The sequence below is a fragment of the Ornithodoros turicata genome, unplaced genomic scaffold (genome assembly GCF_037126465.1).
Source record: "Ornithodoros turicata isolate Travis unplaced genomic scaffold, ASM3712646v1 ctg00000838.1, whole genome shotgun sequence".
NCBI lineage: Eukaryota > Metazoa > Arthropoda > Arachnida > Ixodida > Argasidae > Ornithodoros > Ornithodoros turicata.
This window is the reverse complement of record NW_026999403.1, coordinates 259,926-286,345: the sequence shown is the minus strand read 5'-3', so window position 1 is coordinate 286,345 and position 26,420 is coordinate 259,926. Positions and strand designations below refer to the sequence as shown.

General features: G+C 47.3%; 1 protein-coding gene across 1 annotated transcript; it reads right to left on the bottom strand.

Moving 5' to 3' along the window:
• Positions 1-375: 375 nt before the first annotated feature.
• LOC135375179 (protein masquerade-like) lies at positions 376-26,420 on the bottom strand. The gene is made up of 8 exons (XM_064607898.1): positions 26,336-26,420; positions 17,216-18,682; positions 15,338-15,673; positions 13,232-13,353; positions 10,185-10,276; positions 5,062-5,339; positions 3,974-4,128; positions 376-576 (listed from the first exon to the last, which is right to left on the bottom strand). The coding sequence occupies exons 1-8, from the start codon at positions 26,418-26,420 to the stop codon at positions 409-411; spliced, it is 2,703 nt and encodes a 900-aa protein (XP_064463968.1). The 3' UTR covers positions 376-408.

Below are 26,420 nucleotides of genomic sequence, written 5' to 3'. Positions count from 1 at the left end.
ACCTACAATGCCGCAATCCACGTGAACAACGGATGTCTTAGTACGTGCCGAAATATACCCGAGTATTGACGGCGGCACGATATGCAAGAGCAAAGCACTCCCGGAAACCTGTGTCGCGAATTTAAAGTTCTCGCCAAGCAATCCATAAAGCAGCTCTGCTCGAAAACGCGAAAATATTTTCCACGCGGAAAAAACCACTTCTACAGTGTCCGTCGCTACAAGGCGCGTCACGATCAACCCAGTCATAGCACACGTTCACATATATGTAAAACACCGTGATCGTGCTATGGAGTCCACCAGGGGCAGACCTGTACCATTGTCCACGGTGAGAACTCTTCGGGACAGGTGTGCGCACCGAAAGAGGGCGTGATGAAGTGACAAATGAAATGTGGTTTAATAGCAATGGGACTAGAGGTTGTTGACACTGATGATCTGATTGATCCATCCGATGAACGAAGACACTTTCACGTAGACTCCCGGAACGTCAGGTCGCCCGCAACCGAAGCCCCATGACACGAGACCCGTCAATTCGTAGAAGCCGTCCACTTGGCACACCATTGGTCCTCCACCGTCACCCTGTCCGTAAAGAAAGCACTATCGTAAATGTCCAGTGGCTAGTGGGCCACAATGACTAGTGGGCACAATGCAGAAAAACCGTGTCATTCCTGTTGTCATAGAAATGTGTATTTCTGTGTTCTGCATGTGATCGATCATCGCCCCTTTACCATAGGCAAGGTGCTGGGCCCATGGTCCAGTCCAGCTCATACACGCCAAGGTCTGCGTCACCTCTGGGACTTCTTGTCATCAACAGGCCTCTCCACCCTGCTTTGATTACCGGACCCCTTATCATATCCATCATCATCTCTCATCACGTACAAGTGGCACTGGGGCAGCGTCCAGCCTGCTGGCCGGCATCAGCCCCATCTCATCATCGTATCTCTATTTGTGTGTGTGTGTGTGTGTGTGTGTGTGTGTTCGCAGATTAATATGCCGCTTGCGTCGATCCCGTCGTATGTATGTGTGTAGGAGTGAGAAAAATGTAAGAGTGAAAGGGGGATGAGTGAGAGAAAGTGGTTGATTTGTCCCTTCAGATGGACGCGCCCTTGGAAGTCGCTGGGGAGGTGTGTTAGCTTAGCTCAATTGGTAAGAACCCTGGACCGGTGATCCAGAAGATGTGGGTTCGACACCTACAGCTGCCTAACCTTTTCGGCGACTTCCATCTTTCGTCGTTAATTTCTTAGGCAATTTGAGGCTTTGTATGTATTTGTCCTTTCTATGTGTGTTCCAGCCTCAGAACATCAATTTCTCGTGTAAATGCCCAGTTGCTCACACAGGATGCCGCGAAACAAAACAAGAAACGGACAGCACGTTACGACGCGGCAGTCATCGGGACAGCCAGAGAGCGGCAGGAATCGCACCCATACCGGTTGCCGGTCAAGTCAGTATGAACACGGGAATGTAAGTCCAGGAATGGTCTTTGGCAGACCACATGCCCAGACAGACGCAATGAGTTACAGTCAAACTCCTTTACAACAAAACTCAGGGGACAGAAAAAAAAAAATCGCAGTAAAGGTATTTTCGTTAAAAAGGATGTCTATTATTTGACCTGTAGGCTCCAGCGGGACCGCAAAAAAAAAAAAAAAAATGCTGTAGTGGTATTTTCGTTAAAAAGGTGTTCGCTATAAAGGAGTTTGACTGTATTGCAAACATCATCATACATTTGATCACAAAAAAGCTCAATTAACCAGGTGGAGTCCAGGTTGAGTTCATCCTTAATCTAAGATTACCAGAATACGAACAAGGTGCCCGAGTATAAGCCTGCCATAGCTTCAGATGGCCCGTACTGTCTGACTCTAACATTTTTTTAAAGTTATGAGATGCCCGCGTCACATGTATTACTTGTAAGAGTAAGTTGCTACAATCAACAATAGGGCATACAGCTGGGAAATGACTTCGGAACGGCATCTGTTGTGCGTCGCATGCTACCTTTGATGTCTTTCGTGACGCCACTTTCACTCAACGAATCATCGGCGTGTTAACACAAAAAAGTTAACTTAAGTTAAAGGTTAGTGCCTTTTGACCTCTTGGTTGCCGATACAAAGGCAGAGAAAATATAGGCGATGTCAAGTTGCCGGTGGTGAGTAAATCAAAGAGTGATATTAAACGGTAGGAACAACTTATTTATTTACACATGGTAAACAAGACTTTCGTGCACGAGACTGCACTTCTTCAGGTTACCGCGCCACGAACGAGCTGAAGCATGGCGCCCATTATCTGCAACGTCATAGCAAGCGTCGCCGATGCGTATGACACGCGAGGCAAGCCGTGCAAAAAAGCCGCAGTAGAGTGTGTAGCGTCTGGCACGAAAAATGACATTAAGTGCTCGACACCGTTCGTCTTAATGCCATTCGTGAGGTGCCACACTAAGATATTTAATGACATTTGTCTGAATGACTTCGCCGCAACTTGTTCGTCGATGAAATGCCCACTCTCGCGCTCCCGTTGTCTACGCAATTTTATTCTTGCATAAGACCACTTCTGACCGTGCAGGACAAGATTATTTCATAATTTGAAATAATTTGAGTTTGAAATTTTCACCGACAAAAGCAAAAGAACGCATGACTGCGCCAAAGGGGCACCGTCGACGCAGGTTTAATGTCATTACAAGCTGACAGGTGGCATGACATTCGTGGATAATGTCATTCGTCGCCCCGATGCCATTGGACGATAATGTGTCAGTTGATAGTTAAGCAATCGTCCTGTTACGTTGTTTGTTCACCCAGTTCGCATCTCTGTGATGTCTCGGCGCACTCGGTTGATCAACATCCCAAAACCTCTTCAATCAAGAACAATTGACATTGCAGTTATGAGAAACTGAGTGCACGCAATGAATTTCTTCATCGCATGTATAGAAACTCGAGATATCCAACTTCGAAAATTATGCTGGGACTTCCTGTGCTTTCAAAAGCAAAAAAAGAAAAAGTGAAAAGTGTGCGGCAATTTGCCAAACCCAACTGCAGTTCGCTTCGGAAACAGCTCTGACGTGACTCCAGCGGATTCGACGAGGACGGCTGCCGGCTTCGATTGAAAGGAGCACGTCGCAGTTAGCATCCAATATAAATAGTAGCTCGATGGAACGTTTCGACCCACAGATCCAGAGCACAAATTTGTCCTCAAGCGCAGCCTTTAGGTGGGCGAAAGCAAAATATAGGTTCCCGGATAGAAAAAAACAAACATAAAAATGAAGCGCTCCGTCCCGCTCTTGTCGACTTACACGGTCCTGTACCATTAGCGCTTAATTATGAAGCACACTATCAGCCAGTACCAACTATTCCAATTTCTTGCTGTTATACAAAACATGAGGCCACGTCGAAATACAGGGTGTGTGCAGAAAAACATGACCCGCATTTTTACATGTAACTCGTTGTCTACTTAGCCGAGGAACTTCCGGTGGCGCACGACGGCGTATTTATGCGTGCGAAAGCTACAAAAAAATCCTGGAAGCCATACTCAGTGTAAAAAAATAAACAGAGCGCGAAAACATGGGCTTCCATGCATTAGAATAGGGCGGTCATGATAGTGCATGGTAGTGCATTTCGGTCTAATGAGAGTTATGTGCAGGCACCGCTAGGGATACTGCCGATGAGCATCCACGTGGGACATTGTTTCGATTTATGCACCGATAGCTCCCCTAGCGGTACTTGAACACAACTCTCCTACGTCCACCGTGTTGCCCTTTCACATACTCCCTGTTGTCCACCATGTTGCCCTATTCTGATGCACGGAAGCCGAAGTTTTCGTTGTTCCGTTTATTTTTTAAGCTGGGTATGGCTTCCACAATTTTTCTACAGATTTCGCACGCATAAATGCGCCATCGTGCGCCACAGGAAGTTCGTTAGTTAGGTAGGCAACAAGCTATGTGCCTAAATGCGGGTCACGTTTTTCTGCACACACCCTGTATGTGCACGCTTACCTGACAGGCATCGTTGCCGTCCTGTCCTCCAGCGCAGTACGTGGATGCCGGTAATATAAATAGTTTCTCGGTGACAGCGTTGATCTGTTCCGTGCAGCGCTTGTCGTCGACGATGGGCAGATGCGCTTCACGAACCTTCAGGGAAATTGGGCCGTCTGCGCAGTCAGGAAAGAGGGTGAGAAAGAGGTAAATTACAATGTCCATTCTGTTCTACCGAAATGGATCAGCACACAGGAAAGTGGGGTGCCCAGGGATGAAATGGTAATCGGTATACACCAATCATTAGGTCATACGGCCAGGCGTACATTCCTTGCAAGAGAGTTGATGACTACCAGACAAGTAATTACCAACGAGTAATTAATCATTCGCTTATAATTACCGTTTTTCGGATAGCGGCGAGATAACAGAACTGGAGGCAGTTATGTGAACACATCCAAAATACTAAAAGGAGTACGCATTTTGGGATAACCATTGTCATGTTCTCAGCACCAACAAATACAGTCAAACTCCTTTACAACGAAACTCAGGGGACAGCAAAAAAAATTTGCAGTAAAGGTATTTTCGTTAAAAAGGATGTCCATTATTGGACCTATAGGGCTCCAGCGGGACCGCAAAAAAATTTGCTGTAGTGGTATTTTCGTTAAAAAGGTGTTCGCTATAAAGGAGTTTGACTGTAGTACACGACTCTACGCCGCGAAAAGGGGGGGGGGGGCTGTCCATCTTGGCGCTTAGCTTCGGTTTTGGCTGATCTGCATGGCGATATTTGGTAGCGGACATGTCAATGTACGCTTCGTGGCTTCCCCCAATTCTGCGGTCTCCACCGTGCTTGAAAGTCTCCAATGGAAGAACAGCTAAATGAATTTTAGTTTACCAATCATCTGATATGGTTAAACATTCCCTTGCAAAGAATGTTCGCGAGCCCTATCCACTTGCAAATGGCATATGTGCTGCTCCCTGGCGTTTTTTTTATCAAATAATCTGTATCCAATAAAACACGCATACGGCACACCCTATATGTATGCTGCTGCTCATATTCCAAGCATGGGAAGCATAGTTCGAGGGCACAAGAAAGATATCGCTGCTCTTACTTTCTGAGATGTATCCGTATCCAGTTACAGTGCATCTGTTTCCTGGTGTCCTGGAAGATCCTCTGGCAGGCAAGCAGACGACACAGACTCCGTCATTCATTTGGAACGGGTTCTGCATCTTGAGCAGAGCAATGTCGTTGTCCAGTGTCTGTCCGTTGTGATTGTGGTGAATGTAGGTTGTGGCAACCTGCTGTGTCTGGGCTCCAGGACTTCCGACAGCGCTGCCCAAGTCGTGGTCTCCGACGCGAACGAAGAAGGTCTCGCCATTACGTACCAAGCTGCGTGGAAAAGAGCGCTCAGGACAGGGTTGCAGTGCAACCAGTGCAAAAGCCCCAGTTTGCGAACAAACAGAAGGACGACACTAGCACACGACTCAAACCAGCGAAAGTTTAATTTCAATAACCGCATGTCACAGACATATCAACACACCGCGGGAGAAAAAGAAGAGGAAAAGATTTAAAACGGCCCAGCGCAGGTCTTTACACTGTGGAGTCGTGTGTGCGTGTGTACTTTACACTGTGAAGTTTGTGCACCAGCAGGCCTGTATATACTCGATTCATACTGTTGGACCAACCAGGTACAACGGTTTCTAATACGTAACATACTATCTCCTAACCTACTCATAAGTAATTGTACACTCTAAGAAAAAAAAAGGAGTATTTTTACTCCTTTTGGGGAGTAATTGCATTGCCACAAAAAATAGTCCCTTTCGGGAGTAAATGCACGGGAGTAAATGAATGTCACGGAGTGAAGACCGCATTTCACGCGCTGTTGTAAGAGTCCCAGGTACATAATTGGTGCGCATGCATGAAGATACTTTGAAGCAAACCGTCAACCGTGATATATCGAGTGATATAAAATCTTGCCCCATACTAGGGCACAATTTGCGAAGAAAGATGCGCTAATTGTTTCTTACTCTGTGTGGCTGGAAAATTGCTACGTTGTGTGAGTTATTCAGCCTGATGTCGTTCAAATTGACCAAGCGCACATATTTACGTAGACTTTTGCATCCAGGAGACCATTCGCGAAGTTTAGTGACAATTTTCAGTCCTGGGGAGTAAACGTCCGGACTAAATGTTGGGTTAGGGGACTAAAATGGGGAGTAATTGCAGACTAGGGGAGTAGAAGCTGCAATTACTCTCCATTTTACTCCTTTTTTTTCTTAGAGTGTAAATGTGCCTGCCATTTACAACGAATGGTAGAACACGGTAACAGCACACAAGCTATAGCTTGTGTAATTGCGACAACCGTAGCATCTCTTGAGTATGAAGAGTTCCGAAACACGGGTTTAGATTTGCAACGAGTTTTAATAAAGAGTTGGAACAAGTTTGAGTATATGTCTCATCCTGTTCTTCGCCGATTCCTCGTTCAGTTTCTTCCTTGCTCCTGAACTCTTCCATCTCAATGACACGCTACGAGATGCTCATCGGGCGAATGTTTTTTTTTTTTGATTCCGTCGAGCATATAGTACAGTAGAATCTCGATGATTTGCATTGCTATACAGTAAAACCCGCGGATAGCGATATCGCATATAACGATATCCCTCGTACAACGATATCCCTCGTACAACGATGGTTTATGATTTTATCGTCAAAATATACATTGTTTCTATGGGGAAACGACCCGCGTACAGCGATGGAGACCGCGGTTCGAGTACTCGTATAACGATGTTGGACGCTGTCCCGTGCGCGTAAGCTCGCGGCGAAAATCGCCGCGATAAGATACAGTACAATCTCGATGATACACATCTCACGGGGTAGCGGAAAAAATTCGTATCATCCGAAATTCGTATCAAACGAATTAAACGAAAACGAAAATTGAGGCAAGAAAATAGACAGTGACTGTTCATTTTCCGTTACTGTCCGTGAAAGAGGTCTGTCGTAACGCTCTTGTGTCCCCGTTTCTAGTCAATGCTGACCAAATTCGCGAGATGATTCAAAAGACCCAGCGGCGTCCGCTCGTTTGCGGTAACCAAGGTCGTGCTGTAGACTGGGAGGTGATGGGTTCGAATCCTACCGCCGGCTGTGCTGTCTGAGGTTTTCCCTGGGTTTTCCGAAGACTTTCCAGACGAATGTCGGCACAGTTCCCCCTGAAGTCGGCCCAGGACGCATATCCCCTGTCCCCCACTCCTTCCTGCTGTCCTCTCTCCATCTGTCCACATCTGTACGCCGCTCATAGCCACGGTTGCTTCGCGGCGCTAACACGCAATAAAAAAAAATCAAAAGACCCAGCACGTGCTTTCCATCCACCCCCCGCGAGTCGCGCGACACTGTTCTAAAGCGAGCTTCTCCTAAAGCATGCAGGCGTTAGGTGAAGCCGACTTGCGGAATGGTGACGCGTAATGTTGCCAGAAGTTGTTGTGATATGTACCCTCCACGTGTTCTGGGTCGCTGTTTTCCGCCAGAGCGATGTCACACAGCTTCGCGGTTTATTGCTGCGAGGGGGGTAAAAAGGTCAAAACTGAGACAAAGTGATAAGGTTCCGGGAAATGCAATCCCTTTGATCTTATCTCCTCCACCACCACTACAGGGAAAGTCAGTCATTGCTTGCATTGCGCAACATGATGTAAGGGAGTTCGTGGTGAGGATCGCCCCCACCCTTTTCGAAAGAAGGAGCAGCGTGACTCGCGCGCTCTCGCGTCACGGGGGGAACGACCTCTGTCGCATCCTCGGCTCGTTCGTATCATCCGTAAAGGCAAGATAACGCGTTCGTATCATCCGAACTCGAATACATGGGAAGAATAGGCATTCCGGCCGGGACCGGAAAAGAATTCGTATCATCCGTGGTCGTATCATCGAGATTCTACTGTAACGGCATGCAATGTAGGATATCCTAGGAACGGCCATAGCGCAAGCAACAAGAAAGAAAAGACCATTGCTCTGTCTGTTGCACAGGGCCGCGTGCCGTCGCCAACCGTTGAGCTGCACGAGAGCGTGTGGTGGTGGTGGTGGTGGTGGTGGTGGTGGTGATAGGGCTTGCCGCTGTCGGCCTCACGTATGTGGGCAACGTCACGACTCACGCCCTGGGGTAATGTGCGTCCTGGGCCGACTTCTAAGGGAACTGTGCCGACATATGTCTGAAGAGAGCGTGTGGGATAAAGCATTCTGTTCCACATCATCATCCAGTGACTAGGGTTGCCACCTTTCGTAGTGAAAAATACCGGCTGAGGGAGAGGAGGTGGAATAGAGGGAAAGGGGGAAATGCTCGCGGGAAAGGGAAGTGGGTGAGGGGTGGAAAAGCACACACAGAAAACCAGAGAGAGAGAGAGCTCAAGACAATAGGAGGAAACGTGTTCCTGTGTGTAATAACAATAATAACAGTAATAATAATAATAATGAGTAACTAAGGAAACAACTGGTGACTGCGCGAAGTTGGGTCTGTGGTCCAGATTTATTCAAGCTGCAGTGGAATGTTGAAGGGAAAAGCCCCGGCCTATGAAAGGTTTTGAGCCGCAAATACCGGCAAATGGGTGCCGGTATCACCCGCCTACCGACAACCGGCAGAGCGAGCAAATAACCGGCCGTGCCGGTATAATACCGGCCTGGTGGCAACCCTATCATCCACTGCCCACTTGTCTCTTATTCGCAATCTCTATAAAGCTTCATGAAAGGTCTAATGCAGGTTCAGACTGACGTTCAAGTCGAGGCATTTGTCAGGATACGGTACGATACATAGCCTATACTTGGATTGTGTATATACAAGAGAATTTACAAGACCATAATACTATCCAAAATGCTTTTATCGCGATGCTCTCATTCCTATTTTTCCCACGTGGTACCGAAGGTATGCCGTGAGTGCGGTGTTTGCGCACCGGGTCGTCATCAGCGATGCCTTCCTTTGTAAGAGCACATAAAGGTGTACAGTCAAACTCCTTTATAGCGAACACCTTTTTAACGAAATTACCACTACAGCAAATTTTTTTTGCGGTCCCGCTGGAGCCTATAGATCCAATAATAGACATCCTTTTTAACGAAAATAACTTTACTGCGAAATTTTTTTTTTTTTTTTGCTGTCCCCTGAGTTTCGTTGTAAAGGAGTTTGACTGTATTTCCAACGTGAACGTCGAACTCTTTTTCGCCGTTCAGTCTCCTTTCCCGACGGCGACGATCATAAGCGGACTAGATGGCATGGAACGGCTCGTTTGCGCTCACCCCGCGAAGCGCGCCCCTACGTAGCCCGCCCGCCGCTATGATGATGACCCTATGCCAACGGAATCTGTGACGTCGCTGTGAACACGCCCCTGACCATTCAACGGCCTCCCACACTCAGGGGCAGATTTTAGGGTATGTCATGGGGGGGGGGGGGGGGGCGGTCTTAAGGAAATTTCGTGCTTTGCGGCACAGCATCGTCCAGGAGATAGGGTTTTTACATAGGGAACACAGCCGTATGTGGGGGGGGGGGCGGTCGCCCCCGCCCCCCATTAAATCCGCCCCTGCCCACACTGCGCAGGCGAAGGCGGAGCTAAAGTGAACTTGCGAGGCTACAAAATGGCGCGGAACGTGCCCCTGCTGTAATCGACGACGACGAAGAACAAGACGAGACAGAGTAGGGGAATAAAGTATTTTTAAGTAAGGCTGTTCACTCTTCGTTAGCTGCCTGTTGGCAGTGAGTGCCTGTCCTTGTCTTCGTGTTTCTTCTCCTTTTTGCTTGTACTCCCACACTCTTAAACCCTTCTAATATGTATTACCAACAAGTTCGCCCTGCTCAAGACGGAGTCCGTCTCGTCTTGTTCATCGCCGTTTCTTCGCCCAATTTGTCCTCGGTCTTTACTCCTCAGAGTCACCAATAAGCTCTAGAAGCACCCAAAGTCAAGGGGATGCTACGTTTGTCGCAATCACAATTACACAAGCTAGATACCAGTAGCTTGCATGCTATTACGCATGCATTATTTCCTTGCCAGCCCACGGGACCGGTTCGGTGTCACTCTGAACAATATACCTGATTGGTTACCCACACTGTATATTTTAATGCGTACTATATTGCAAGCATGCGGCACCTACCTTGAATTTATATATTTAAATGTGTCTGCGCTAGGCCATCGTCGGCTTCCCTTTGTGAAACAGCAGAGTGAAATACGTGGACTGTATGTACGTCCGCGACATCATATGACCGAGTATGCTTACTTTGTGACGCAGTGTGCAGCTGTTAGAACCCACTGGTTGCCAATGAGTGCTCCCCCGCAAAGGTATTGGTTCTTAGTGTTCACCAGCGCCGCCTAGCATAAAAAGAACAACAAAAATCAATCAATTAAGCAGTCAACGACGATCAACTTGCGCGACGTAGTACTAATCTTATCACTTCTAACCAATCTCCGATTTGTAACCGTGACCAGGCTGCGATAAAGTGCTCGGATGGAGGACCGCGAGGGAAGCAATAAGTGTTGGACTCGTCGAGGGGGGTGAGTGCGACAGGGTAGTGTGTGTCGCATAGACGAGTGCGTACATAAGACGCATATTAGTGTAACTGTACGCTGCTACCTGGACCGCACGTTCCCTGGAAGAGTTATCAGTTGAGGAAGACCTGTGACGTGGCCTGCAAGGTCCCCAGGTTTATATCCTCTCGACTTTTACATGTTAAGACAAGTTGTTAAGACGACATGTTAAGACAATGTTTACATGTTAAGAAGTTGTGGGAACATGTTAAGAGTATGGTATATGCTGGGCCGGTTCCCGACCTGCAGGTTTTGGAGCAACGTCTGCATGACGCCCGTAATGCTGCTCGAAATGACCCTGGGATCTTTGTGAGGGTTTGCCAGTCCATGCTTCGGAGTTGCATGGACCCTCATGGCGGTCACTTCGAGCATCACCAGCGACATGGCCGAGCGGGCATGGCGTCCTGCTCGTTGGTGGTAGCCAAAGTCGTGCTGAAGACAGTTGGTGGGTTTGAATCCTACTACCGACTGTGCTGTTTGAGGTTCTCCCTGGGTTTTCCGAATACTTTCCATACGAATATCGGCACAGTTCCTCCTGTAGTCGGCCCAGGACGCATACTGACCCCCCTGTCCCCTGCTCCTTCCTGCTGTCCTCTCTCCATCTATCCGCATCTATACGCCGCTCATAGCCACAGTTTCTTCGCGGCGCTAACACGGAATTAAAAAAAGCAAACTTCGAGCAACTGCTGCGATAATAGTAGATACACCATATTAGATGTAGACGCTGTAAGGTCACTGGATCATTTCCGGGCATACGATCACAGGAACTTTTTAATGCGAAGCATTCTTTAGCTGCTAACACCGAAAAAGTGGTACGTGTTCCGGCCTCGTAACAAAACTAGGTCTTCAAACACCTCCTCGTGTCGGCGCATCCAGCCTGAGTTCCACGTGTGGTGTGCGTGGTGACCTCCATCACGTCCTACTGGTCTGCGGACAGTACGATCGCGAGCGCGCCCTCATGGAAACTGCTCTCCAACGCGTCGATCAACGCCAGTTTGACTTAGCCAAAATTCTCGGGCCATGGTCGGACCCCTCACATCTGATGCAAGGCCTACGAGCTGTTGCTGAGTTCCTCTCCAGCACAGGACTAATGGACGAACTCTAACCGCGCGGACACCTTTTCATCATCATCACTTTCTCATCCCTTCCACAAGCGCAATGGGGCAGTGTACCGCCATAACGGCGGAGAATGACCCACCACATCATCGCCCCATTTATCTGTGTGTGTGTGTAACAAAACTAGGAGCTGGCCCGCACCGCGCGTACAAGGAGCGGTAGTACGGACTCGTTTACATTCGCACCCAGACCAATGCAAAACCGATTTCTAAGTGGTGCGCTGCAGTGGCACTGACGTCAATAATTGCGTCGTAAACCTTTTATAATAAACCGTTTGAAAAAGCCGATCTTGAGGCACACGTTGTGCCTGGTGAGATGAGGCCTCGCGAGCGGCCACCACCCACACCAGATGAACTCCTCGACCGGAAACTGCGCACGGCGACGGGACCAGACCAAGTCTGTGTTTCGCTTCAATGCACCGTTCTGGCCCATGAGAGAAACTGGTATCCTCAACCCAATACTGAAACACGACGGTAACAAGGCCGGCAATAATGCAAAGACGTTCAAGAGCGTCGCATAGGTATAGTGCCGGCGCAATTGCGTTCTTGTGTTCATAGTGAGCTGCGTCGTGTGATGCGACGTGGCTATCTGGTATCGTAACAAAATCTGGTCTCTTCTTGTACGTAATGTCGTGAGTCTTCATACACGATGCTTCGCATATCGTAGAGAACCAGCGAAATTGTTTCTGCAGTTAGTTTGTTCCTTGTCCTGCCAGCAATCACCTCCCGAAGCTTGCCTTCATAGCTTCAGAACACACCTGTACTTGTGGTATTCGTACTGGATCGCTTTGCGCCTATACTTTGAGGCTTATCTTAAATAGTTCTACTTTAACCACAGTACAAACCCCTTTTTCTTTCTTACTTCCGGTGTCCGCAATCTTATAGAAGCTGTCTCAAAAGTGTTGCTTATAAAAATTGCTCCATGGGGCATTCTGGGGACCTTTTTCGAGATCTGTCTTTTGCATCTTTTGGTAATCTTTTTAAATCCACCATTGTACTAAATCACTTTGAGAATCTTCCTTCAAAATACCTGTCACGGTCAACCGTTCAATGAGAACAAAATCATTTAATTTTGTTGTACCATTCTCTTTCACTATAGGTATGGGCTTTTTCGCAGAGTATGTTATGTCACTCGCGTTTTTAACGATTTTCCTTCTCAGTTTTTAACGATCCAGTTCAAGTCAGATTTGAAAAGGTCACTGCGTCAATTATATTATTGTGCCTAATTAGTGTACTATGTAGCTGTATCTGGTTTGTTTTTTCCAGCTAAGTTGTGTTTAGTTGTCTAGATGTTGACTGCCTCCAGGCCCAGCGTCACAAGCCCTTCGGCTTAGACGGGCCTGCTTTGTATTTTGATTTGATTGACAAGGAATAATAAAAATTATGATTATTATGATTATTATTATTATTACTGCCTTGCCAGCTCCCAGCACCTTCTAGCGAGTCCAACATTGCTTTCCTCGTTGCCCGCTAGTCGGGCGCTCATGTCACGAGCCAGGTCACGGAAACGGGATATCGGCGAGAAGTGGCGAGAACAGTTACTTTAGACGAACAAGTACAAGCACTGATGGTCACAAGAAAACTCAATATCATGGCCGAGAACGTGTAAGAGAAGTGTACAGACCTGCCAACACCACTCCCCGGGCAAAGCGTCTCTGCCGCCGATCACCCTAGGATGATCTCGATGGGAGTTACCTTTGATACCACAAACGGATGGACGTCGGCTGGTACTGCGAACAGGTGCTGCTGTAAGGTGGTAGATTGTGAAGATGAAGTACCCCTCAAAACAAGCCACCGAGACGACAAAATCATTACAAAAAGTGAATTGGTTAATGGTAAGTGTGAGGCTGTATGTGCAACCTTTCAACGCTGATTTAAAGTTGATTTTACTGGCACTCTTTTTCTTCTTTGGGAAGGTGGATAGTGGAGCTTGGAGATCAAGGACCGGCAAAGGGTGCACAAGAAGAACGCGGGTATTCACAACGATAAGCGAGATTTTATCTATCATCAGCGATGGAGCGTACTCGAAGTAGCAAGTGCTAAGTGCTGCTTTAAATACATTTCTGGGTACGTTGCTTTAAGTGCACTTCAAATTGTTCTTTAAAGGGACTATGAAATTTCCCGAACCCCCATACTTTTTTTCGATGGAAACTGTTCTTCCCGCAGAGAAACTAATATGCCACAAATTTTTCCGGACGAAATCGCTCCACTCTGCGAGGAGCGCGCGCTGGAAATGTCTCTTCCGCGTTCCTCCTCTCCCGCGCATATTTCCCTGCCGATGGTGTAACTGTACGGACCGCTCTTCGGTTCCCCGTTACGTCACCGGTGTTGCACAATGGCAAGTAATGCCGCGAGCTCGCGCTGTGGTTGCCGCAACTGCCGAAATCTGCCGATCGCGCGAAAGCTGCTGTCATGGAGATTTCCACTCCCGATGAACGCATACGCGGGATCCTACGGCGCATGCTCCTGGCGGGATTCCTCGGCTCGGCAACACGTCACGATGACGTGTTGCTGAGCCGGCCGTGGTCGCGTCAAGTTACCCGTTGTGTCTCCGCTCGGCAGCTCGTCACGGCGCGGCGCCAGCTGTCCTCCCTTCGCCGCTCCGTTTAAATTCGCTCCCGAGAAATCCGCTCGCGCGACGAAAGTAAAATTTCGGTTCTAGACTCAGAAAAATGTCTTCTTTCGAACGAAACGAAGAAAAAAATCGTTTCATAGTCCCTTTAAGTACTTTTCCGTCAAGCACTTAAGTACCCGGCTGGTAATGCAAAAAAGTACTGTCTCTGTCAGCAAGAGAGCAGACGCCGGATGTTGGGAGTATGCCGGAATTCCCTCTCTGGAAAAAGGCAACAGACGAACTCGCGGAAACAAAGTAGTATGTCTCCTCTGCGCGCCCTCTCACTCCTCCTCCTCCTGTTAGCCCTGTTAGGGAGGGACGTCACGCTGATGTTGTTGTCGCCGGAGCCTCCGCAGCTGCAGAAGCAGCGCTGATCTTCAACATTCGTTGATTTAATATCTAAGCGCTTTTCGCACGAAAAAATTTACCAGGTAGGTACCTATTCAGATGCCGAATATAGTGATATGCCAAACAACTCAGGAAACAGGTGCTGACGCCGGGATTCGAACCTGGGCCTTCTGATCTAAGCGTTCGAGGCTTATGTGTTTGTGGCCCGCCTAAGCTAATTTCTCGTTGTTTACATAATGATATATGTTTCATAGATGGGTTTCCGGATGGACTGTCCTTTTAAGTACGTCCGCAGTATAGGATTTTGCACTGTACTTCAAGTACCAATGATGCCAGGTACTTTGTGCTTTATTTTAAGTACACTTTTGAGACACTTTGCCCATCCCTAAATTGCACAGCATCAGTACCAAAATCTGAAGTTTGTCATAGCTCAGAAGCAGAGTCGTAGCCAGGCAGGTTTGCGCCCAGGGCAGGGTAAATGAAAAGCGCCCTCTCCCCCCCCTCTCCCACTGCCGTCACGCCCAATAAACAAACAACAACAACAAAAAAAAAGAAACAATGAAACGCTTGTTTGCGCTGTCGAGATCGTACATTCAAAATTCCTTCGTTCCCGCGTTATCCCGCCGAGCCAACCTTCTAGGGCCTGCCGTTCGGCGCCCCCTCAGGCGAGGGCGCCCGGGGCGGCTGCCCCTCTCGCACCCCCGTCGCTACGGCTCTGCTCAGAAGCTCCTATTACTCGAAGTCAGGACACTCCTGTCCCTAACTCACGTGTAGTGGTGACCGCTGGAGTCGATGGACGTGGTGGAACTCTCTCCCCTGCCTGGTCTTTCTGTCCTGCCGCAGGATCAAAGGGAAGTGGCATCCGTTGCACTTGATCTTTGCTAGCGCAGCACACGTGACCATCTTCTCTGCACTTTAGTCCCGTGTACAGGGCGTTCTCTCCGAAGCAGGTGAAGCCGAGGAACTCTGCCACGCATTCTCCGGGGCAGAAGACAACGAGGGACCCTGGAGGCGGACGTTCTGTGTTGGGTGGAACGGGACGCTGGGGTCCGGGCCGAATACCGTGGAAAGGCGGAGTCATGGCTGACGTGTCTGGTCGGAGCCCTTTTTCCATAGGTAATACGTGAATGAGAAGTATACCAATGAAGTCATTGAAAAAGAAAGACAAGAGCTCGACGCCCACAAATGTTCGGAACGTTTGTGCGTGTTGCGCGCTCCAGTGATCATCTACCCAAGCAGCACAATGTACTGAAAGTCGAGTGCAATAGGGGTGGACGGTATGTGTCTTATCAATGTTCTTTAGTTTCTCGGGTCTGTTCAAGGCCTTCCACCTACCCGTCCACCCCTATTGCACTCGACTTTCAGTACATTTTGCTGCTTGGGTAGTGTATACTATACTTGTATGGATTCAAGGAAGCTTTGCACATGAGAGAGCGAGAGAGAAAGTGTGTTGTATATGTACTTGCCAACAGTATAGTGTGAGCTGTTTACATGTGTGATTGAGTTACACAGTGCCTGTGGGACACGGACGTAATCACGAAGGCACTCTGTCTTCATGTATCCGTCCTTGTCAAACGCTCCCTACAATTCAGTTTACAAGATCAACGAATGATCGACGCCCTCTACGTGAGTCAGCCTCGACCTCAAATGCAAGCAAACACTGTGACCATAACAAACTGTGTTGTTGTGTACAAGGGTAGATAATGATACTATAGCTCGACAGATAATAGACAGAAGATAGGTAAATATAGTATAATAATAATAATAATTGTAATTGGGTGTTTACGTCGCGAGACAACCGAGGAAATATAGTATGCTTCCCGGAATTATTAGGAGGTGCAATATGTCATAGTAATGAAGGACAAGTGTCTCTTTTTTTACACCAACTAAATCACTTGCAAAGCTTCGTTTACTGCGATTACGTTGCAAGCCGTATGGCATTGCCATGTGCCAAGCGCAACGACAGAAGATATAGTGCCACTGTAAGTCCCCCGTCGGGCACTGTAACACTGAAATGCGTTGTTGCAATCCTCGTATGCAATCACCGTATTTAGACCACGACCTACTAGATTATAACGACCATGTCATAGGCACCCCTTCCCAGCGCCGCATTTGGAAGCTTGCGGTGGCGCTACTCATCGCCCCGGTTATTTCTTCCTCAACTTCTACAATACTTTGTACTTCAGCTTACCTTAGTATTTGTGTACAAGCGGTGGATATCCCACGGAAGTGGGATTCTAAAGTTGATTATCATCATCATTCTACGCGTTTTCATAGGAGCTGTTGCTGTCGTCTGCTACGGTAGTCGAACGTCCGCTTCTGCGCCTTCAGAATTCAAATTTCCATTGTCCAATCATGATGTAGATCTCGCTGCCGATGAGTAGCGCCCCTAGCGGATCGTGCGGACGGGCTCCTCATAGGGGTTGCCGATTATGGCATGGTCGTTATAATCTAGTAGGTCGTGATTTAGAGACACACGCTCGCCGGCGGAACGCTTAGTGAGACGGCGAGCACCGCCGGTATTCGTTTGGGTATCAATTTGCATTGGTCCTGTGAACGCAGAGACCGCGGTCGGCACTATACATGTACCAGATTGCGTGATTTTGAATGCATGAGAACTACAATAACAAAATATGGATTCATTACCGCTGTGTGGCAGTCCATGAGTGTCGTTATCCTCGTTTAGGAAATTCCCACCGAAATCCGGAGGTCGACTTTCCCCGGGAAATTGGTTTAGAGGGCGTTCCTCAGGTCGAGCAGGTCTTTGCGGTGGTCGTGGCGGTCGCCTGGATCCATCCTGGGCTTGATCTGGATGCGGTCTGTTTCCAAACTGACCAAAATCTTTCGGTGGAAGGTCAAGAGCAGGCATTGGAGGCACCCGCGACCCATCTTCACCTTGGTCTTGATGCGGCCTGCTAATGAAGTGAACCATGTCCTTTGGTGGCTGCTGTAGCACTGGTCTAGGCCTCTGCACCTGCCCAGTGGGATCATCGTGTCTGTTGGGACTCTCAAAATGTGCATCTGGTCGCGGAGGACGATGTGGAAATATCTGTCCTTGGTCGTGTGGTGGCCCGTCGTATCCGAAGTGCACAGGTTTTCCAACAGGTATGACGGAATTTATTTGATCTTGGTGTTGTGGCCTTTGAGGTGGAAACAGCCTTTGAGGCGGCAGCCCATGAGGTGGAGGACCGCGCGGTGGGGGACCATGAGGTAAAGATCCGGGCGGTGGTGGCCTGTGAGGTGAATGGCCAGGTGGTGGAGGGCCATGAGGAGGGGGTGCATTTGGCGGCGGTCTTCGTTGTGGAGGAGGTGGTAATCGACCTCCCTGTGGGGGAAACAACGGCCTCTGTGGGGACTGCTCCAAGCCCGGAAGTCCTGAACAGCAAATCGTACTAGAAGGACAAGTACTCGTCCCCAGAATGAGCTCTGCAGGTTTCTGACAAACACCAGACAAAAACGCGGGTATACACCTGCCTCCGCATGGAGGCGGGGGAGGTTCGGTAGTTGTAGGATTTTCTGCATTAATACAACAACTGCCTCCACTTGAGCACGTATGGGCAGTGGATATCTGATCACACAACAAGCTGAACAGCGGCGATACACATGAACCAGGACACTCTGGAAGAGCATCACCTTGAGACACCGACTCTTTCGACGGAGGTGCCTCGCTATCGTTCAGCGGTGGCTCTGTGGCGTCGGCAGACGCACAGCAAACTGTTCCTGGACCACACGACGGTAGGGTTAACACACGGTGACAGTACTGAGACAAAGTCATGTCCACGCAGACACCAGGGCACGCGTTCCTCTCAGATGGCACATCTTCGGTGGTGGTTTCGATGATGGTTGTCGTAATGGGCGATGTAGGTGGGGATGTTGCGGCGGTGGTAGAAGGAAGTGTTGTCGGGGGAGTGACGGAAATGTCTTCGGTGAGTGGCGCTGACGTCTCAACGGCTGTTCCGAGACTGAAGTCCCGGGGAACGCAGCAACGGAGGAACGTGGCCCCGCACTGGATCTCGTCCACAACGTAGTCGCACAGCAGGGCTGTGATTGCATGTACGCACTCTCCCGGACATCCGCGTGCTTTCGTCGTGGATGTGAGGGACCCGAGGATACCTGCAAAGAAGTCAGCAGTTGTCGGTCATGCATTGGATATGTCGATTATGACGTTGCAGTATCGCTTGGAGTCGAACTGTGCAATGAAACACACTGCGGAAGCAACAACGATATGCATTTATTTTGAAAGCTGCGCTCTTTGGCTTGGGCGTTTGATTTCGCCACAGTTCTCATCATGCAATGTCGCACACTGCCCATCGAGTTCAGTTGTCGTGAGTTCCGCGGCATAGGCACCAAGCAGTGGTCGTGTTTGCGGATAAAATTTGTGAAATAAATGGAGACGCGCGTGAGCGACTAATATATAAAAGCTAATAAATATAATTAAAACTTGGACAGGAGGCAATTGCATCCAACATCATTCCGGAAACATTCTTGAACCACGAGTGATCGCACACCGAGCAACTGTACACAGATGGGTCCTCCAAATAGACCTCTGCCCGAGAAACGTCATCATGACGTTGGTAGACAGACTGAAACCGAAACAAATCGGAGGGGGAGGATTTGGTTCCACGAATGGGAACTTGTTTGCTGCTTCCTATAGAAAGAAAAGTAGGACCGAAGGACGCGTACCTATCAGAGACCGTCGTAATCCCCTCAAGACCCTGGCTCTCGGGCGCGACCTTGTTCGCCCCTACTTTCGAGAGTAGTTCAACTCTACCAAATTGGTGGCGCTGTCGAACACTATGACGTCATTTGTTCACAAATAGGGAGAGGTCTATTGCCTATAGTGAAGCCCTTCGTGGCTCCTTCGGCTTTCGCTTGCCCCTGACGCCTCTTTGCCTCCGCTTCGGCGGCACGTACTACTGTGGTGCAGGGTCTTACCGCTGAGTCCGCCTTGCCTCTGCTTCAGAGGCACACACTGCAGGGTCTTCGCGTCTATGTAGTTTTGCCTCAGCTTTGGCGGCACGCACGTTGGGATTCTGACGTCGCACTCTCTTGTTTGCGACCTCAGCTGCAAGACGAGATGGGTCTTCGCGAGCTCCGCACTTGCGTTCGCGTTTTGGTACGTCGAAGAGAGGGTAGCTACCATGGTGTACTTGGTAGCATCTGTCATCGGCAATCAGAGGGTGTGGGTTCGATTTCCACTGCCTAGTGCCTTTTCTTTAACTGCCTTCATTCAACTGAGCTCGTCGGTCACGGTATGCCGGACGGGACACTGAATTTAGGCTCTGGGTCTATATTGTGTGGCAGGGTTGCGCGACTGTTGACGTGCAACCATTGCCTTCTACTCGTTGGAGTTGGACGGACTAAAAATAATACGGAGAGGTTGAACTTGTCACCTGACAAGTTCTGCTGATGATGACTAGGCTAGGCTGTACGGCGCAGTGTTCACGGGCACATAACCGTCAGAGGATCGCGCCACACAGGAACCAGGGCATCACGTACAGATGAACTAGTACTGAACATCAAGAGAACAACTTGAGATGAAGCCTACGAGAGCCTTGAATGCGGCGTCTCTCTGGTTGGCGTCCCACGTCCCCAAGACCTTCTGTATGGAGAAAGCTCTGTTGTCCAGACGAGTTAGTGCGGCCCGCAATGTCTTGCGTTGGGACTAATGTCTTCTGCACTCCATAAAGATATGTTCGGTATTTCTACTCGTTTTTCGCGTGTGACCCGTCTGTTTCGTTGGTGATACACGCGCGATATCTGCTCCTTCATCTGCGTCCCGAACGGCATGCCTATATGTCCATGAACCCCTGGATTCATATGACATTGCCTGTATAAGTGTATATGTTGATTTCTGATATTCTAAGAGGTTTTCCCAAAGTATTAGGCGCTTTATGTGTTTTCCTTTTTACTATAGGCTTCTCTGGATATGTCGTACGAGAAGGACCTCACTGATAGAAGGAACAACGACTGGTTGGAATATTGGCATTCAGAAGGCATCCGACTATACAGAATTAAGCAAATACGTGGAAGTACTCGAAGGCTCGATCAGACTTGTGCCCGTTACTCGAAAAAAAAGTAATTGATTACCGTTACTTCTACACGAGACGTAATTGATTACAGTTACTAATTACTCGACTCCAAATGTAATTGAACATCGTATAGAAAAGTAAAGCGTTACTCCGGTCGTTGCTTTGCATTCACACAAATTATACCCGTCTTTGTGTGCCTCACAAAAGAACACAAACACACCGGAACAGCTGAAATAACACGAAAAAAAAAAAAAAAGAAACGCCTAGGACAGGTATGCATCTGTACTGCATTTATCGCCTGGGAAGACGTTGACACGATTGTGGAAGAGCATTGCATGGAACTTCCCTGTGACTCACTAAAACTCCAAAGCTAACACAAAGGTACCCCCCCACTGGTGTAGGAAGAGATTAAGGAGAGAGACCCTGGAATTCCAGAACGTTATAGAATGACCTCTGCTTGCTATAGCAGAACGCCCCAACAAATGCTGCCACACGAGGGGCTTGACTTGGAGCAGAACATCTGAAAGATAAGTTAATCCCTGTCGGAAAAGTAATCAATTACCGAATAATCCATTACTCCGAAAAGTAACTGATTACTCGAAAAATAACTCAAAAAGTAATTGATTATAGTAAAAGCGTTATATGCAGCACAGTCTGGGCACGATTAAAATCAGAGGGCGTGGCGTAGCCCTTCCGTTTTGACACACTACCGCGCTTTGATGGGAAAGACCCACTTGCCGAATTCCGTACTCAGTGAACCATTTGCATTCACTTCCTCCGTATGGATCACCACACAGACATTGTGGGTGGTAACTGGATGACGTCATATCCGGCCACAATGAATCTCTTCCTCTTATCTGTGGCACTGCGACCTCCCGGACTCATTTGTGTCCGCTACAATGCCATTCCAACACTGATTGCAGCTGGCAGACAGTGAGATATATGGTCCCTTTCGGTGGGTGACTGTCAGCGGTATCGCATCCAGTAATATTTCTGGGCGAATAATGGACAGACAAAACTAAGTGGAAGCCAGCAAGAAATAATTTCGTGGAACGTCATATATACATGTCACTTGGAGCATTTTTTTGAGTAACTAAAAGTATGTTTCTATTTTCTTTCCTTTTCTTTTACGATATTGATTCATGAAGATCGGGGGTTCAGGAAAAAATGTCACCGGAAAGAATGTCCCTTGTAAAACATCCGCTTTTGGTACGCGTGTACTACCGTATTTTCCGGGGTATAACGCGCACTCGTGTATAACGCGCACCCCTAAAAACGGGCCGAATTTGAAAAATGTTTCATGTATAACGCGCACCGCAATGGTGCTACAAGCTCCTGTACTGCCATCAGTATACACAATAAACCAAGGCGGTGTATCACATATGCATATTCTATATATTTGAAACACATTTAGTCAAATCAACTCCGATGCAACAGCGTCGCTGTCATAGTATACTTCAGTCTCCTCTCTGCTTTCTGTTTCACGTCCCTTCTCAATCACGCCGTTCTTCTGAAATGAATTCAAGATTATTGACTGCTGAATAGCATCCTTATGCAGCATCATTAACATTTTATGAGCTCCAGTGTCCTTTCGCCCGTTTTGTCGACTGACCCTACGAGATTTGGGTGAAAGCCACAACATTCTGGAAGAGGCTGAAATTTGTACGTCACCGACCTGAGAAGGAACTCTGCAGGAAAATATTTCCGTGTACAACGCGCACCGTTAGATAACGCGCAGGGCCTCTTCAGAACATTTTTTTTACTGTATAACGCGCGCGTTATACACCGGAAAATACGGTAGTTGACTTCGGACCGGTTGACTTTTTACTTGGACAGTGTGAATATTCGGATTTTTCGAACACCGAAGCGAGTAATCGTATATATTCTATTCGATTTCCGAATCAAATATGGAATTCAGTGTTCGAATTCCGAATCGAATTGATGTTCCTTCCAAACCGAGTATACTTGAATAGTCCCATGGAGGGCATAAAACAAAGTGAGAGCTACTTCATATTCAGATCCGTATGCGTATCTCACGCATATATGCTGTACTTGTTTATATCCCAACATATGCTGCATATGTATCTGGAACGGTTATTCAACGAGTCGCTTGATTTATTCACATCCAATTCCGTTTTAAAACGACTATTCACACATAACCTTCATTCGCCTAGGGTGGTCACTGTGGTCACTCATTTACTCAGTTGTTTCTTGCAATAAAGCGGCCTGTACAGTCAAGGGGCTTCCGAGGCGCAACGCGTGATACCGTTAGACACATTTAAATACGTTTTTTGCTTGCCAATTTGCTTGCTTTTTTCCTGCATTTGATTTTCCTTTTTACCTATTACAATGCACGTCGACCTGTGCACAACTTGACACGCTCCTAGTCGTGTTGTGACACTTTACATTGGTGTTAATCGGCAGAGAGAAAAAATTTTTTTTTTGTTAGCCCAGCGCAGCAACTGTTGCTATGCCCCCAAGCAGCACAACATCTTGGCCAAATATTGGGCCAGTATTGCCAAGATTGGTCCAATATTGGACCAACATGCTGTGCTGCTTGGGCCGGTACAGAAAGAGGTCTAAGTCCGGCTCTTCCCTCAAACCAGCAATGATGGCTGTATCCTCCCTTTCTGGTTACACGATGCAGTGAGTGTGACGTCACACAGGATGTACTTCTTAGTACAAGAAGAAAGAAACAAAAGAATATTCCAGTCACGTGTGCACGTTATATCAACAAACGTGACAATTATTGATTACAGCGTATTCCGCACGCGAAATTGTTTGGACTTGACCGCACGTAGGATACATTGTTTTCAGTGAAAAAATGGCTTCCAAGTAAAATGTCTTAAGTGGGTAGGTAATTTATTTATTTTGAGTCCGAGGACTTCAAGACGGGAACATTAATACCGCAATCGGGGATTTCGCACCAAGCCCACGCGTACCAAAAGTGGATGTTTCTCAGGGGACATTGCTTCCGGGAACATTGTTTCCGGTTCCCGAAAATCACATATTGAACCTTCGCGAAATGATTCGCCTTAAACTAATGAACAATGACAGAAGTAATCCAAAAGGTTGATTAGCAACAGTAGTCGTGGTATATAAGTCATGAATGATGGTCAGCAACTAACTTGCAGATAGCTCGTAAAAATAGCAACTGAGCTGTAGGTACCTTTTCAGCCAGTCTGAAAAACTTCATTTTAACATTTGCACTGTCCAACCACAAATTAATTACATCCCATGCTTGTTATACAAAAGTAGTAGTGTTTAGTATTTTTTTTTCTTTAAAGTGAATACTGGTAAATACTGGTATTAGTGACTGTCTGCCATCTAGCAAGGACGGCCAACATGCCAAAAGGCTGTTTTCTTTTCAGTGTGTAAAACCAGTAAAATAAAGTCATAATTATTCTTTAAAATAGGTAATGCTGTTCCGAGTCATCGTCATAGGCTTCGATCGCTTCACACATTAGAAGACAGTGCTGGAAAGATTACCACTATATAGAATTTAACAAACACCACCTTCACGATTAGAAAGGCGTTCACAGCATTCAAAGACGCGGAGAGAAATAGGACACTACAGAAGTCACTTAATCATAATAATATACATATGACAGTTGCTTTCACCGAAACTGGGAACCAGTTACAGCTACTACTTTACCAGCTGCTTCTCCAGAAAAGCAAAACTGATTTTTTTTTTTAATGTAAGGGACCGGTTGCTACGTATCACTAATACTCGACGACAATTACAGAAAAGGGGACGAAACTACACACGTCGTTTTTTTTTTTGTTGTTGTTGTTCGTTTGGACTTAAGAGTGGTCAGCCTAGGAAAACCTCACTTTCTTACTGTTAAACAGTAACCACATACAAATAAAAACTAGTACCATTGTTATTACCAAAGACTGCTCCACACTACTTCGAATAATCTGCTGAAAGCATCAAGCGTTATCTTATGTTACTAACTTTCTAACAACCAAAGTAGCGTGAAAAAACGTTAAAAAAAAGTATCGTCGAAGACATTGACCAGAGATATCTCAATCAATGCACTCCTAGTGATAAGCCATTAGCGACCGGAACAAACTTATGCTATCTGTATTCCAGTCGTAGGCGTGAGAACTTGACACCCTTTTTGGAAAGAGGCGGAAAATGACCTTGTCGCTGAAGAGGATGAGTTCGTGTTCCTCCCACATGCATTAGAAGGTCAGGTTTATTGTAACGAACCGCCCTGACGTCACCCAATGAACTCAAAAAGGCTGCCGGAACTTCCGCGCGTGCCATACCTATTATCCAAGTTCCGCGTTCTCACTAGGAATCGTTTTTTGAGTCCGGTGATTACGGTCCGCTAGCTATCAAGCACGTTCTCGAACCATGATTCCTAAAAGGTTATGTAAGTACTCTCTATGTAGAAATCCTCAACGCACGTTGGAAGTAAAGTAAAAGCACGTGCATTGGACACGGTGTAATTGTAAATCAGACTATAAATAGGGCCTGACTTTTTAGGGTTAAACCCGTATCCGCCCGATATTTACCCCCCGAACGAAATCTGTAAAATTCGGGTTTAACCCGAATCTACCCGAAAACATCCGGGTCGCGTGGCACACTCATAAGCGTGCATTAAAATAAAGTTTGATAACATTGCTAAACATTAGCTCCATGCTAAGACAATTTTTTATTAAACAAATAAAAATCACCCGAATGCACCCGAATTCCTGACGACAGAATATGCCGTAACGGGATTTAACCCGAATACACCCGAATTTTCAAATGAAAAATATCACCCGATTTTTACCCCCCGAATTTGGCCAAAAATAAAACCCGAAAAAGTCAGGCCCTAACTGTAAAGCGGTAAACCATCGGAATAGTTAAACACAGTATCCGGAAAGCCACGAAATGTGACGTTCATGGTATAACAGACATTTTACGGTGTGGCGCTGAGTACTATGCAACATTTCACTTAGTGATTTTAGTGAAGTTAAAAAAAAAGTTAAAGTTAAGCCGCCGTCCCTTGTAGCCTGGCATATTATTAATAGCAGCGCTGCGCCTATATATCCTCAATTTATCTGTACGTATTACTTTCACAATAAACAAAAGTGCGAACTGTAAATTTAGTACGTCTTCACCGCTCCAACAACTATGCGATATTTGAAAAAGAAAACACTCAGATCATGACATATGACCTAACAAATTCAGGGCAGTTTGCGCTGGCGCGAACAACGTTCAAAACGAACTTAACATACGCATCTACATGTTGACGAAATTGTGTTGGAAGGAAATCGGAACGCGACTAGAGTTTTTAGTCCCCTAAATTGCAATTATACCCCATTTTAATCCCCCTACCGTGAAATTCGCTCCCCTGCACTGCAAGTAGTAGTCCTTAAACTCCGCATTAACTTGCGATGCATCAAGACCCCAGAGGAACCAAAAGCACTCATTATTTTCCTTAAAGCGTATAGGACCAGTTGTGACACCGTCGGTATCTTTCCTACCTATCAATGAATAGAGAGTTTTAGTTCTACGTAGCATATACGTAATCGCTTTACGTACGCGAGGAAATAGCGCGCTCACTCTGCGCACGCGCCATATACACAAAGCCGCACGCGGAGTACGGACGCGCTATTTCTTTCCCGTATAGGCATAGTACTAAACCTCCCTAAAATGTTCAACAAGTAGCTTCCAAATTTCCGTCGCTGCAGTCAACGGAACTCGCCTCGAACGGGAATGAGGAAAATATTCGCTTACCCGAAAGTATGGCCGAAGTATCCTGCGCGCGTACCACAGAACAGATCCCCAGGAGGGCGACCAGCGCAGCCAAGTTGGCCCGCAT

Coding starts and splice junctions, on each gene's coding strand:
- LOC135375179 (XM_064607898.1), bottom strand. CDS start 26,420: ATGCGGGCCAACTTGGCTGCGCTGGTCGCCCTCCTGGGGATCTGTTCT. Junction 15,674..17,215: donor TCATGGACTGCCACACAGCG/GTAATGAATCCA, acceptor CTATGGAAAAAG/GGCTCCGACCAGACACGTCA. Junction 5,340..10,184: donor GCTGCACACTGCGTCACAAA/GTAAGCATACTC, acceptor TTTTCCACGCAG/CTTGGTACGTAATGGCGAGA.